The sequence below is a fragment of the Nyctibius grandis genome, chromosome 4 (genome assembly GCF_013368605.1).
Source record: "Nyctibius grandis isolate bNycGra1 chromosome 4, bNycGra1.pri, whole genome shotgun sequence".
NCBI classification, from domain to species: domain Eukaryota; kingdom Metazoa; phylum Chordata; class Aves; order Nyctibiiformes; family Nyctibiidae; genus Nyctibius; species Nyctibius grandis.
In genome coordinates this window covers 7,963,808-7,978,820 of record NC_090661.1, presented here as the reverse complement: position 1 = coordinate 7,978,820, position 15,013 = coordinate 7,963,808, and the positions used below count along the sequence as shown (strand labels likewise).

Here is a 15,013-nt window from a genome sequence, read left to right as displayed (position 1 = left end):
ACAAAGGTGCCAGACAAGCTGAATATGGAATTGCTGTATTGAAGGACTGGGAGAACAAGTAAAGGACCTTGACAGAACTAGCAGGAGACCAGTTTAGGACAATCAAGGTGGCACTCCTTTACACAGGAGACTGTGAAAGGAGCCAGTATCAGTAGGTTTCAAAAGGGTTTAGGCATATTGCTGGTCTACAGCTTCACATATATATCAATGACATAGATGGTGGGATCGAGTGCACCCTCGGCAAATTTACAGATGACACCAAGCTGAATGGTGCGGTTGACACACCTGAGGGATAGGGTGCCATCCAGAGGGACCTGGACAAGCTTGAGAAGTGGGCCCATGTGAACCTTGTGAGGTTCGAGGCCAAGTACAAGGTCCTGCACCTGGGTTGGGGCAATCCCCAGTATCAATACAGGCTGGGGAATGAAGGGATTGAGTACAGCCCTGAGGAGAAGGACTTGGGGGTACTGGTGGATGAAAAGCTGGACATGAGCCGGAAATGTGTGTTCATAGCCCAGAAAGCCAACTGTATTCTGGGCTGCCTCAAAAGCAGCGTGGCCAGCACATCAAGGGAGGTGATTCTGCCCCTCTGCTCTGATGAGACCCCACCTGCCAGTACTGCATCCAGCTCTGGTGTCCTCAGTGCAGGAAAGACATGGACCTGTTGGAGCAGGTCCAGAGGAGGGCCACAAAAATTATCACAGGGATGGAACACCTCTCTCTCCTATGAGGACAGGCTGAGAGAGTTGGGGTTGTTCAACCTGGAGAAGAGAAGGCTCTGGGGCACCTTATTGCAGCCTTTCGATACTTAAAGGGGACTTACAAGAAAGACGAGGACAGACTTTTTAATAGGGCCTGTTGCAATAGGACAAGGGATAACGGTTTTAAACTCAAAGAGGGTAGATTCAGACTAGATATAAGGAAGACATTTTTTATGATGAGGGTGGTAAAACATTGGCACATGTTGCCCAGAGAGGCTGTAGATGCCGCATCCCTGGAAACATTCAAGGCCAGGCTGGATGGGGCTCTGAGCAACCTGATCTGGTTGAAGATGTCCCTGCTCTTTGCAGGGGGGTTGGACTAGATGACCTTTAAAGGTCCCTTCCAACCCATACCATTCTATGATTCTATATAGATTCTAAAATGATGAGGCAGGGGCGTGCCCTCTGACATGCCCAAAGCACCCATCCTGGATACCAGAGGAGTACAGTGGGGTGGTTGGGAGAAGATGGAGAGACTCACGCATGCTTTCGATGATTACTGTCTCTTTTTGCCGCTGTCAGAGATAAACTATTGGTTCTTAATCCGTAGCTTATCCATTTGCCATAGCTCAGCAAAGGGGCTGCCGGGTAGTGTGCTACCCTCAGATCCTGGTCTGGGGACAGGCAGGCGGGAGCACGACTAAGCAAGAGCCTAAAAGGCTTATTTAAAGGCAGGGTTCCCAGTAAGTGTTACCTGGTCACATACCTGTCAGTACCAACAACTACACTTCAACTGTGTTTCCCTCAAGTGTTTGTCTGGGGAAAAGTGGTTCTGTTCTTAATGGTTTACATCCAGACTTTACTACTAGAGTGGTATTTCATTTTGTTTAGTCTGTTATTCTCCAATTCTGTGTGTGTGGACTATTGTATTTCTGAGTCCATGTGGCTTATTTCTAAAACATTAATGTTTATGCTGCTCAAACTGTTGAGTTTCATTTGAAATTGGGTTTTTAAAATTTTGTTTCTGTATTTTTTTTTTCAGAATTATGGGCATAGTAATGCTTCAAGTGCATATTTGGTTTTGGAAAAATGTATGTTAACTTAAAGTCCATGTTAAATACTATCTGGATAGAGAATATGTTGCTACTTTCAAATTTTCAGCCTGGTTTAGAATTTTAGAAACAAAAACAGATTAGAAAAATAACTTATTTGGTAACTTGCAAGCGGTTATCTATATCTGAAATGTTTTTAAAAAAACATATTAAAATTGTGTTGTACATTGCAAGCAGAAATCTTAGTTTAAGATGTATGTATAGTAGTGACTTTTTCATGTATGAAAGCTTTATACTGTTATTTAGGTAACTAATAGAGCTATGTTGCTATTTCTCATTTTGGCATTGAGTCAGTGAATGCCATGAATCTATGGTATGTAATATAGTTAATGCATAATATATATATGCAATGAAAGGTCTTTGTCATATAGTATAAGGTCACCGTCATTAATTTTCAAATTATAAAAAGGGATTTGGTGTTTTGTGATCATCATTATTGCAATATAATGTGTTGTGGATTCTGCCTGCACATAGAGTGAACTGTGATCTTAATTAGAACTTTGACAAGCCTACTCCGATAAAATGATGAGATTATTCGTAATTGATGTCACAATCAATTACCAGTTAGTTCATCATGAATCTACTAACAGGTCTAGCCTTGGTGCTGGCCCCAGGATGTTGATGAGTGTGTGGCTGCCCTGTTCATGCTGTTACTGCGACAGGAGGGCAGATTTTCAGTCAACATCCTAATGACCTCTTTTGAAGTCTATTAAATTAATGACCCTGTCACATTGGTCTAACCTCTTACATCTTCATTTTGGATTTTTTGTTGCAAACCATTGTTTTTTGAGCACATGATAGAACAGATACTTTGGAGCACTCCTCCTCATCGCTCCAAATCTGGCACTGTGTCTTACTAGATTCAATAAAAAATTAGTTCATTATACATTCATGAAATACAGAACACAGAAATCAGAAAATATATTGTAAGGCAAACTATGCTTAATAGCATTCTATTCTATTTTCTTTTTATATTTCAATCTTGCTTAACCATAGGTGCCTAAAGGACATGTTTGGTTAGAAGGCGATAATCTCAGGAATTCTACAGATTCCAGGTGCTATGGACCTGTTCCTTACGGACTGATAAGAGGACGCATTTGTTTTAAGGTATTTATGTTTATAGTACCTAAAAATAGTTGCATTAATACATTTTTAATGCCTGGGTGTTAGGTATTAAAACTTGCCTCCTTAACTGTCTGGCCAAAGCAAATGTAAAAGAAACCTTGAACACACTGGTCACTTGCTGTAAAAGAATACTTCAACAATGGCAAGGGTGTTTTTTGAGAGAGGACTTATTTTTTTGAGCAGCACTCTTTGAGCAGTCATTGCCTCTGAAAACTGAATGAATTATTTTGCAAGCAAATCCAAACCTGATAAAAACACAAACGTAGACACACACACCCTACTGCTCAGGTATACATTCCATCCTTAATTTGATTCTTGCTTCTGCAAAATGGTGGAAAAGGGCAGCTCCGTATTTCACGGTTGTTGTAATTTGAGAAGTGTAGTTCCATACTTCAAAACACAAAAGGGAGGAACAGGTTCTTTTTCTAGGACTTGCACACATACTTCAGACATGCCGACTGGCCTTGTTGCTTGTTAAACTAACACTGACACGTTTTTATTTAAAAAAAAAGGCTTTGAATTAATATTGTATTGCATAAACCTCCATAGTTCTTTCTACTTCTGTTTCAACAATTCTACAGCTTTATTTCACTTTTTCATATTATCTGCATTATTAATTTACTCATTTACCAGTAAGAAGAAACTCTTTCCTCTCCATAAAAAGTTTAATCTAAGAAACTAGGGAGTGTGTATTATAGACTTACGCACCAGCATTTAGAAAGCGAGTTTTAAAATGGTGCCATTCAGAACAATAAAAAAAGGTTTTTGAAAACTGTTCTTGTATTGCAGCACATCCACAAAACCATAATTTAGCACGTGTATTACATGCACAGGGAAGATTAGATCTTTCCAATTTAACAAAGTTTTATATACTTAATTTACAGATTTTATGAACACAGCTTAGGACTTTTCAAAAAACCTTGCAGCTATTGACCATAATCACTAACTGCTTATTAAACCCCAAATAACACGTCCCACTCAGCCCCACCACCGAGTTTCGTCTCACCTCTGTTCTTTCTGGACAGCGTTTGCTTTGAGTTCTTCTCTACGTGTTTATTGAATCCTCTCTGTTCCATCTCTGTATTGTTTGCCTTACCATGTACACCAGAGGAAAAAAATGTGGATTCTAAATAGGGCTATTTTTATGACCCAAGTTTTAGCTTGGATTATTAACTGCTGAAATACAAATGATGCTAATATGCTGACAGCCCTCTTAATAAGAATGTGGTATTAGTAATGTGACTGGAAAAAAATTTCTCCAACTAGTATAGACAAACTACTGTTTACTACTTTAAGGGGACTGTTAGCAAATAATGTATATATTAAGAACCTATGTATGTGGACAGCCATAATTATTCACAATGTCCCTCCAAAGCAATAAATTTGTGTCCAGCTTGTACCCCAACAAGGAAGATGTTTGAGATTAATGGAAGTGACTGACAGGACTGAACCCTAAATTTAGACAGCAGGAAACTCTGTAAAATGAATGGAACTTGCACACAGATATTACATATGGAAGAAGTACTTTAGGACTCCAGAATATTGTCTGTTTAAAAAGATAGTATGCAATCACTTGACACTTAATCAAAGCAATTATTTAACCAAATTTTATAGCAGTTGTTTTATGATGGTGCATAGGGTAGTGATTATTAACATTTTAATGAGATGTAAGTATATGGTGCTTAACAAAAGCAAAAATGAGTTTATTCTTCAAATGAGTGTTTATAGTTTGGGTTGTTTATGGTAATTCACATTAGAATACAGTGATCTGCTATTGTGTGTTGCTATTACAGTGAAAGGCAGCAGAATACAGCTAGTCTGCATGGTGGTAGCTTATTAGTAGACCACTGGCCAAGAAGCCTATATGTGCTTTTCAATGTCATCTACTAGAGGTTTGGCTTCTCTTTCATGAAAAATCTTTTACTGCCTTGAGAATGGAAGCTTATGTGGCTTTACCTGCAAGAGGATTTTGGAGAAGCAGATGTAACAGGGCCTTTGAATGCTAAGTTCCATTTTTTGTAAGGGATGCAAAAAAACGTATCTAATTTGGAAGTAATAGTTTTTAACAGAAGAGAGAGATCTTGCACCAAGTTTATTTAGGCAACCTATTCTTGGCAAAACATAACTGTTAATTCTCTCTGCAGCTTATCTGTGAAGTGTAGACCTAAGATTCTCAGTCAATGTTGATGCATCAGTTTTTAACCCGTACCGAAATAATGATACTTGATTATATTTCTCCCTGCCACCATATCAACTGCCACTCTGAGACACGCGTTCATTCCATAAAAAGGCCACTGAAATCAAAGTAGCTGCAAATTCAGTAAAAGCCTAGGCAGTCCCACATTGACAGAACACATGCTTCTAGATGGGATATCCTATGTATCCGCTGGGCTTAGGCTCCATGTCAAAAATAGACCTGTAGTGTATCTTCAAAAGAGCTAGTTAGCCCCATTTATGCCCCATCCATCAGATCAGATCTATGTAGGCCAAACCAAACAGGGCAAGGGGAAATAGCTGCTAATTGGACTAGCCAGTTTGAACAAACAAGTCACAGCCAACTTCTGTCATAAGTTTAGAAAGACTTGGGAATTACTACACACAGTGGCATGTCTTTGTTTCACATAGAAGGCTTGTTCCATCTCCTTTCCAACCACGGGTATTGTTTCTTATGTTCTCTCCTGCACGCAGACTAGATAAAACATCATTTTTCATTCTAACTCCACCACTAAGATTACTGTGATGAATTTGAAACTAAATTTTCAAAACAATATTTAAAACATATTTGTTTATTTTCACTGAAAAGAGTCAAGTCACAATAGGTGTGATCTGAGTTGCCTAAGATGAGGTTTGTGCCATAGTGAATGGCCTAAGAAACTTCCTTCTCTGGGCCTTTACTCAGATCAGCTTAGATTTCTAATATGGGATATTCCTATTCCCTTTTACTCTCATTTGCCTTTGAGGCCAAAGACTTGACACCCAACCTCCAGCCAGCATAGGCCCTCTGAAGAGCCTTGAATTCTGTAGTTTTGCTTCTAACCAAGATCACAAATACCCTTCTGTTGTTGGTTCATATCACTATGTATTTGTGTGGAACTTAAAATAGCTCACTGGCTAATGTGCGTACAGAGATAAGACGTTACCTCTGTGGATTTCTCTATATCAGCAGGTGTTCCTCATGCTCTTCCCTAACTGCACATGCCAAAAAAAAAGACACGTATTTTCTAAGCTACTTGCCCAAGAGAGCTTTGAGTCTTTTTCAGGTCCACAGCAATTGAGGTCCTGAGCATGACTCACCCTTCTGTCTTCCCGAGGGCCCAGGCACAATCCAACTGATGGCAACTTAGCACAGTGCTGCAAGGGGCCTGACAGAGGCAAGTTTAGGGAGCTTCTAGCAGTGCATGGTCCCCATCTAGTAGTAAGTTGATGCTACGTCTTGCTACGCCCATCCTTAACTGACTCTGCCTCTTCTGTCATTGTCTTCAGTGCTGGGGACAAGTCCTGGGGTTTGAAATACTGAATGGCACTGTGCTTCCTCTTTTAAACTGAGAAAATTACTTTTTCACTCCACACAGAAAGCAGCAAAGGCTCCTTCTGTGCTGTGGATGTTCCATGAACTCAGTTAAAGAGTAAGCTGCTGTTCCTGGAAGGTGACCACATTACCTTCCTTAAGATCAAATTCTAAGGAAAAATGAGCAAGGTAAACATCATACTAACAGATGCTTTGGGAACAAGGTAGTGCATCGTCTTTTGCTGTCTAGGTCGCTTCATCTCGAGCAGGGGCTGTGAGATTTATATGGGATTAGAGCCACAGAACTGCATTCATTCTTCAACATCATCTCCTTCCCCTCTTCCTGCTGATCCCCTCGTGCCATCTTTGAATGGATGTGTAGCAAAGAGACACAAGCAGTCAAAGGAGACAAAGGACAAAGTGTAAAAGAATGTCCTTGATTCACTGTTACTTTTTTTTTGCATCCAAGACCAGCCTGCATGTAATTAGTGAATGTTCAGAGGAAAGTACTCCTGGGAGCATTCAGTTGTATGAACAGCTATACAGTTAATTTCTGGAGAGAAAGTTTTTTCTCACTGGTGAGCATCATTCTCCAACACTTGTGCTTGTACTTGGTCATGATTTGTGCTCCTTCCTTTTCCACATAGTATTCCCCTTCTCAGAGGAGCCCCCCTTGGTTGAGAGCCCCTCATGGTGACAGGCACTCCGCTCCTTTATACCTATGTGCATGGTATAAGCTTATCTATCAGCCTACGGAATTTTCTTCCAAGGTTTGGTGTTTGAGTTCAAATGCCCATCTTGAAAATACAAATGTACACCCCACAGAACTACTTCCACTGGGAGGTAATGGTCATGGTATTCTTTCTTCTTCTAGATGGATCAAAATGTATACCTTGTCTTTTAAGTTAAGAGGTTGACAAGCTAGGAACTTTGAATTTAAAAGATATTTTCTAGGAATGTATTTATTTCCAGGGCTGAAAAAAATAATGTAGTTTGTACGGCTCTCCATAGCAAAGCATGTTGTACATGTCTCCAGCCTCTATAGAATGATGATTCCTCCTGATATATAGTATTTATTACTCCTAGTAAAAGAAACACACAAGCGAGAAAAGTTCATATACTCTGTCAACAAAAGAGCTAAAAAATTATGCAGTTTATGAAGCAATTACTACAATAACAAATAAAAATACTGAACTTTGAGTTGTGATAAAAATCTCTTGTAACTGTATTTTATTTTACAGATATGGCCTCTGAATGACTTTGGATTTCTACGTGCAAGCCCCAATGGCCATAGATTTCTTGATGATTAAAAGATTTAAGTGACTAGTGCTAGCTTTCATAGTATTTTCTACTAAAATCAATGGAACTATTTTTGTTTAGAATAAACACAAGTATTATTTGACAAAGATGTCTTTCTGAGATTACATCTAACTTGAAAGTGGGAATGATATACTGCTGTCCTCGACAAAAATGATATGCCTCTTAGTCTGTTTCCTCTGGCTATTCACAGTAAGTGCTTGGATTTATTAGAAAGTTTTGGGTTTTACTACAAGCCAAGGTTAGCATTGACTGTTAACAAGGGCTGAAAAAGGCACAGTGCACTATTATATCGTCACACATCCAGAGCCACACATAAGCTATGCCTACATTAGCAAGTAGTGTGGCATGCTAGGATTGGCACTGAAAACAGTAACAATGGGGTTTGGGGTCTGCTAGTCACTTATTTGAGTTTTGTAGGGTTTTCCTTAAACTGGCTCTGGTTGGGCCCACTGGACTGTATGCCCAGGACGGGTCAGAGCACAGCTTCCTGCTTAGTTTTCACCTAAGGAGTGAAGACTGCATTTGTTCAGATGATGGAGAGAGTCAATTCAAAACGTGCTCCTGCTCCAAGCTGAAAAGTTTATGTAGATGCATACTGTTACAGTCCAGTGCACAGGCACTGGACCTGCTGCTTAGTGCTGAGACAACCAGTCTGTTCGATCTGTGAGTCTGCGCCACCTCTTCCCAAGGCTCAAGTCCTTGCGAGGATTTAATGAAGTTAAATATTTAGCATAGACATAGAAAATGTTCCTGTTTCCCATTAATGCACCTTACTCTTCATTATCTTCCAAGCATTCTCACATGTATGCCTCCTGATTAAATTTTGTCATCTGAGCTGTTAAAAGGATTTAACCGAAGAGGTAGGGCCCAAGTTGACATAGACCGAGATTGAAAGAAGCTACTCTATTGTTTGCTGGGAAAGAAATGTCATTGAGATCATGACATATATTCCAGTTGTACAGAACTTAGTGTTCTGTTCTGGAGGTTTTTAATAACTAGCTCTTCAGCTGCAGAAGGAAAAAAAACAAGCCTCATGTCTGCAGAGCTGTGTTAGCAAATGGGCACATTTCCTTTCTTGTTCTTGTAGTACCCCCCTTTTCTTTAACATACATTTCTTTAGCAGATGCTGTTCCCTGTTTGTCCAGTCTTTTTAAAAGTTTGTAACTCGTAATGTGCTTGATTGAAACAATCATTGAAGGATCTCGATAACAAGTGAACATGTGTCACAACAAACCAAAGATACGTCTTTGGTTTCACTCTTGAAGACAGTGTAATTCCCACCACATCGACATGAGAGAGTATAACATTGTTCATCTGCCAAAAAAAAAGAAAACAAAAGAGCCTTCAGTGCTTGAGAAGAATCAAGAATTTATTTTGGATTTTCTTCACAAAGCTGCTCTTAACAACCAATGACCTCACACTGCTGGCTTGTAAATATCAGTACCTGTTGCTCAAAAAATAACTATACTCTTAAAATGTTTCAGTGACTGTGAGGCATTCTTACACCAAACAGCCAGGGTCAGTGTAGTCTCTTCAAAAAAGGAAATAATAACAAGATGCACATCAGTGAAACACAGAGATATTAAAAGAAAAAACTAAGAGGTGTTAGTCAAACATGTGACAGATCAAGGATGGTTCCAAACCAGATTGTTAACCCAGGAAAGAAAAATAAAACAGAAGAAAGAAAATTGGATAGGATTTTCCCCTCACAGCTTAAAAAAAAAGAAGTAAAAATATCAGCCATTCATTCACAGAGCAAGTAAATGATAAAAGCTAAAGTAATATAAAGGAGGGAAGTAACACACTGTCAGATGAAAAAAAATCTGTATGAAAATACTTGCATTGTACCATCACAGAAAGAGAAGATGATGCATGAGAGATCTAGGAAGAATCTGGAAATCTACTCAATATACTACAAGAAGAGAGCTAGGTGAAAAGTGGTACTGCAAGTGGAGGCGGGGCAGAAGAGATGAAGAAGGAATGCAAAATAAGTGTCACAGAAAGTTAAGTTCCAATCCAGGTAATCACAGAGAACAGAATAGCTAAATCTGAGGAAAATATAAAAAAAGTAGAACTTACATTAAGACAACATAATGGTATAAGATGCAGAAAAAAACAGAAGGAATTAGCAGTGACAATGAAAGGCACTGGGAACATGTAGTAAGGCACTCATACCTTCATTCCAGGACATTTCCTCAAGATAAATTTGTGCATGTAGTGGCCACTCTTTTGTCAGATTATCTTCTATAAAGAAAACAAGACAGATGTTCAGCCCTGATAACATACAGGTCCTTATTTCTTCCTGATAAATTAATAGTTTTATATACCTAGCAATCAATCTGGTCTCTACGAGAGAGTCATACCTAGACCACGTTATCAGCTAAAAATGCAGTTCTCTAAAATTTTAGTTTCCATATCTCTGCATAAGCTGGAAAATGTGCTACTGTAGCCAGGAGAAGTCAATGGCAAAGATGTATTACTGAAATTAAGACACTACTGAAACCAGTACTTTTGCACATCCCAGACAATTATGTGAAATTAGGGGCAAACTTTTGTTTTGATATAAATACCTTTTAAAAGCCTGACTGTAACTACAATTCCATAAGCTGGAACTGTGAATGTCTGCTTACCTGTACTTTTCACAGAATCACGGAATGGTTGAGGTCGGAAGGGACCTCTCAAGGTCACCTAATTGAACCCTCCTGCACAAGCAGGGTCAGCCAGAGCAGGTCGCCCAGAACTATGTCCAGTCAGACTTTAAATATCTCCACAAATGGAGACCCCACAATCTCTCTTAGGCGACCCATTCCCCTTTAGAAGGGGGAAGCCAAATAAACCCGCCCTGCAATGAGCACCAAGTAAATTTTAGGGTTGCACAGGAGAACACCACCAAGATTCCCAGAAAAAGATATTCCTAACAAAAGATAAATGAAAAACACTTTCAGGGGAAGACTACTCCAAGTGTTTTGTGATAAAGAGTCTCTCAGCACAGAAAGGTCAGTTCTGGCCTGCACCTGTGAGATCTGTTGCCATTTGATCCCCCAGATTCTTCCAACATTGAGTACAGCATGAAATGAAAAGCGTACAATACAATGGAAATTATCAAATGCAAACTGTGCAATACATATACAAATTGTTTTTTGCAATTTATCAGCACACTCATATTTGATGTACAAAGTTCACACCAAGTTCTTCTAACTTGACAATATAAGACTTTTGTCAGCAAAGTTACAAGTGAAGCCATAAAAGGTGAAAAAAAAAAAAGGGACATAAACCCCTTAAACTGACTACACAAAACCTCCCAGCTGCTGCCTGACACCTGGAAGCTCCAGCTCCCCAAATGCTGTACTTTAAAGAACGAGAAACACCTGAAAGCTGATCTGTAGCACATACACAGGAATGCCTTAGATTTGGCAAGACTTGAGAGCTTAGTGCTTATCCAAGGTTTAAATCAGGTTGTTATTGAGAAAGTAGGTGTTCCTTCTCTTGGATCAGCGAGTTCTTAAGTTTTATAGTTTAATAACATCAAGCTTTCTAGAGCATATAGTGTTGTCTGTGGCTTTCTAGGAAAAGTTGGCAGTGAAAGAATTTCTTACTCCAGAACTGCTTATTGAGCACTTGCTGAAAAAGTCAGAGGCCCAGATTATTTTACGTTATTTTAATTCCCAAGAGATTGCCTTAGCTAATCACTAGATTGAGGGTATTCTAAATGGCTCCCAGCTTCTTCAGTGTAACTGCTCTTTGCTCTGGACTGAAAAGTAGAAATAAAGGACTTTGCAGCTATCTCCTCCAGTAATACCCCAGAAAACCTGCATATCTCCAACCTTTATCTGATCAGATAATGGAGTATTTCCTTCTTTATCACCAAACATCATCCTCTGATTGCAGCCACCTTACTCTTCTAAAGTTGCTATCAGATATCAGTGAAGTCGTGACTCAGAACAGACATACATCAAGATTGTATTAGTTCATTTCACACATTAACTACGTAAAGCAAGCTATTCACAAGTAAGGTTCCTAACTTACAACAAAGTAGTGTAAATTGTTGCAAAGAAGGTTAAGGCCACTATGAAAGTATAATCCTAGCAATAGCTAATCACAGCTTTCTCTCTGTAGTTAATTATCTAAATTAACTTCAAAATCTAACCAACCTGTTTTGTTGTTTGTTTTTTTTTTTGTTCTAATTGTTTTCCTTTCATGGCTCCAGCAGCTTTAAAAGTTAGAGTATCACAGGTAGAAATATTAATGTAATGTACCAGTAGTGAAATGAAACCCTTGCATTTTAACTATCCGTATGTGTAAGTGGGAGGGGAGAGAGTTAATACTTACGTTTTGGATTTTTAAATAGGAAATTTAAGGCCAGTTTAAAAACAAAACAACCACCAAATATTAAGTCCCAGTCTTTATTTTGCAACTACATGACTGTTCTCATTTTAAATGAAATGTACATTAGATATCCTTGAGAATGAGCCTCATCTAAATTAGTTTTAATGAAGGAGACTAAAACAAATCAGACACATTGGAAATAATGACAGAATCAGTACAGCCTCTTCGACATTACCTTTGCTGAACACGTATTCTGTAATGAAAAGGTCGGAATGAAAAGAAAATTAACCCACTCACACCTAATACTCTACTGCTGTCAAAAGAAAGGGAAAAGAAATGGGCAGGGTGTAATGATGAAAGAAAACTGGAAGATGTACCTATCAGTCAGTCATTCTCATTGTTGTGCATGCTCTCGATTACATAAACAAGAGCTATGGGTAATGTTTTAGTTATACAAAGTAACAACAATTTTTCTAACACCTGATCAGAACATTAGTTAACTACATGAAATGTCCAAAATAAAATAAAATGTCAGATGGTCTTAACACATGGCAAGTAACTCTAATGTTACTTGGAGTGAGTCCGGTACAGCCTTCTAGCTACAAAACATGAGAACAGGCACGGTGAATATCCTGAAAACACCCACAAAACCAGAGGCCTTTCCTCCAGCAGGCCTTGTGTGAAGCAAAGGATTCCTCCTCCTCTTTTTTGAGAAAGAAAAAAAAAAAAGCAATCAAAATGAAGTCTGTCTACCTACCTACCTTCAGGTTCTTCTCTCCACTGTAGTAAAAGACGACAATACTGTAACTGTGAGAACGGTATGAAAAAGGCAAGTGCTTCCTATTTCACCTGGGGTTTTATTAATACTGGGAAGAAAAATTCACAAAGGAAAAGGGTCTCTGAGGTTGTAGGAAGAACAGATTTTCCTAAGTTTCATTTATAGGTAGCAAAAAATTAAGTTGAAAAGAAACCAGGCTTTCCTATTTAGAATTAATGAAGCAGGATTTCATTCAGAACAAGGTTTATAGTATTGGAGGTCGGGGTCTGGGTCATGCCTTGCTGGTCGAAAATACAAAAAGGCAGATGGACCATATGCCACCGTGAAGAGAACTGCGAATTCACAAGGTTACCATACTTCCTGAAGTAAAGTTACTAACAAATCATAGAATCGTTTGGGCTGGAAAAGACCTTTAAGATCATCAAGTCCAACTGATAAAGTAATGAAGATTAGTAATGAAGAAGGCGGCTGAGGAAAAGTCTACCCTCTTTTCTATTCCAAACATAGTATACTATGAAGCCCAGGGAACAGAATTTCAACCAAGCTTCTCTAATTCATTACTGCAATTGTAATTTTGAAAATAAAAAAAATTGAAAAAAAACCCAACAGGCAAAATTAATCACTCATACAATTCCCAGCCTGAACTGAGATCGTTTATTCCTAGTCGGATGCTCGAGTCTGAAAGAGTCTTACTGGTTATCTCAAAAGATGTACATTTTCGGTTAGTACTCTTGACTTGAGTAAGTCTCACAACTTAGCACATAATCCAGTAACTGCTCTTGTCAGTCAGTTTTGTATACTGCATTTACTTACTGGTTTAAGCAGGAGAAACTTATTTTCCAGAGTTGAACAAAGCTTTTTAATTTTCTAGTTCTCCTATTAAATACACTACCCAATCTAATATACCTTAAGACAGCAGAAGCAGATTTAGCCACTTATCTAAAAACAGAGGCACAGCCCAGTATGAGTTTGGGGAGCTTATGAGCAGAACTACAAACCTAACGGTTTTCACAGTGTGTGTTAGTGACAAATATTTCTTGTGCTTTTCCTTATTTCATCTACGTCATTATTATTACAACCATGACACCCTCGTTAGTGGTTCTTTGAACTAAACCAGTGTCTGATTTTCACTCCCTTGCCAGAGGAGAAGGTTATTTAAGACTGGTATTGTTACCAGGACTGGGTTATGTGGTAGGCTCACTTATACGTGGCATCTGCTCCAGCTGTAGAGTTCTGTACCATGTTCCTGAACACGTAGGGAAAACTGTAAAGACCTGATCATCTACCAGAACTTGAAAAACAGATTTTAATTCACAAGAAGTACAGCCTGCCTGGCTTTGCCATCTATTGGATTTGTCTGACAACAAGAGGTGAAAGGATTCTGCAGCTCCATTGTCTCAACTGCAGGATCTAAGAAAACACTGGCAGGCTCATCAGAGAGGTTTATGAGCCTGCAATTCAAAGAGATTAAAAGGAAAAATCTACTGAGATTCTTTCAGGCTACAGAACAACATTAAATAACTATTAGCAGCTTGGTTCAGTAAAGCTTTACTAGAGCCCTTGCTGGGTCATTCAGAAATTGTAAAAGAAGAAAGGTATTTAAGTTTCACTTGAGGATACAATAAATATTTCTTGGGCTATTTAAGGCTGAGATTTAGGGAAAGGGTTGCAAGCAGTAAATGGAAATTCAAGCCTTTTAACAGTTTATGGTAATAGTAAAAATAGTCATAATACTGCAAAGATTTTTCTAGCTCTTTATCAGTCATATATTCTTAGGATTGATTTTTTTTTTTAAAAAAACAAACAATTAAAAAAAGTTCAAGATATGTATTGTCAATCAAATACTGATCATAGTTTCTACTGAGTATCAAATCATCACAGTTCTCAAAACCTGGATGTTTTCACAAGTTATTTTTTTCTAATAGGCTGTTTAGTTTTTAAAAAACTACTTAAGTTTGAGTCTCTTGCATTAATTTAAAATAACTGTGCTTACTTTAATTTGAAATTATAAAAAAGTCATGCGTTAAGAATTTTCATAACAACAACTGTTTGTTAAAAAAATACAAAAAAATATTCAGATTAGGATTAACTCCAGAGTGCCGTGGTAAAAGGCTTGTGCTCCAGAACTAGCTGAAGGTCTACA

At 38.5% G+C, this 15,013-nt stretch overlaps 2 protein-coding genes across 10 annotated transcripts in view; one reads left to right on the top strand and one right to left on the bottom strand.

Moving 5' to 3' along the window:
* The window catches only part of DNAJC24 (DnaJ heat shock protein family (Hsp40) member C24), a 53,119-nt gene that overhangs the window by 6,946 nt on the left and 31,160 nt on the right, over positions 1-15,013 (bottom strand). The window contains exons 4-6 of one of the 4 annotated variants that reach the window (XR_011048003.1): positions 9,942-10,010; positions 8,877-9,080; positions 7,502-7,528 (exon numbers count right to left, since the gene is read on the bottom strand). The exons of 1 other annotated variant lie outside the window; for it this stretch is intronic. Coding sequence is in view for 2 of the 3 variants with exons in the window: in XM_068398831.1 (XP_068254932.1) it covers positions 8,956-9,080; positions 9,942-10,010 (194 nt within the window). In the remaining variant the exon portion in view is untranslated. Of the gene's footprint in view, positions 1-7,487; positions 9,081-9,941; positions 10,011-15,013 lie in introns of those variants that run through there. 2 more of the 4 variants (XM_068398831.1, XM_068398830.1) reach the window with 2 other exon arrangements.
* IMMP1L (inner mitochondrial membrane peptidase subunit 1) overlaps positions 1-15,013 on the top strand; it is a 58,124-nt gene that overhangs the window by 30,881 nt on the left and 12,230 nt on the right. For 4 of the 6 annotated variants that reach the window (XM_068398826.1, XM_068398828.1, XM_068398824.1 and 1 more), the window contains 2 exons: positions 2,810-2,920; positions 7,688-7,852. In XM_068398826.1, coding sequence (XP_068254927.1) covers positions 2,810-2,920; positions 7,688-7,756 — 180 coding nt within the window. In that variant the 3' untranslated portion in view covers positions 7,757-7,852. Of the gene's footprint in view, positions 1-2,809; positions 2,921-6,510; positions 6,636-7,687; positions 7,853-15,013 lie in introns of those variants that run through there. The other 2 variants (XR_011048002.1, XM_068398829.1) reach the window with 2 other exon arrangements.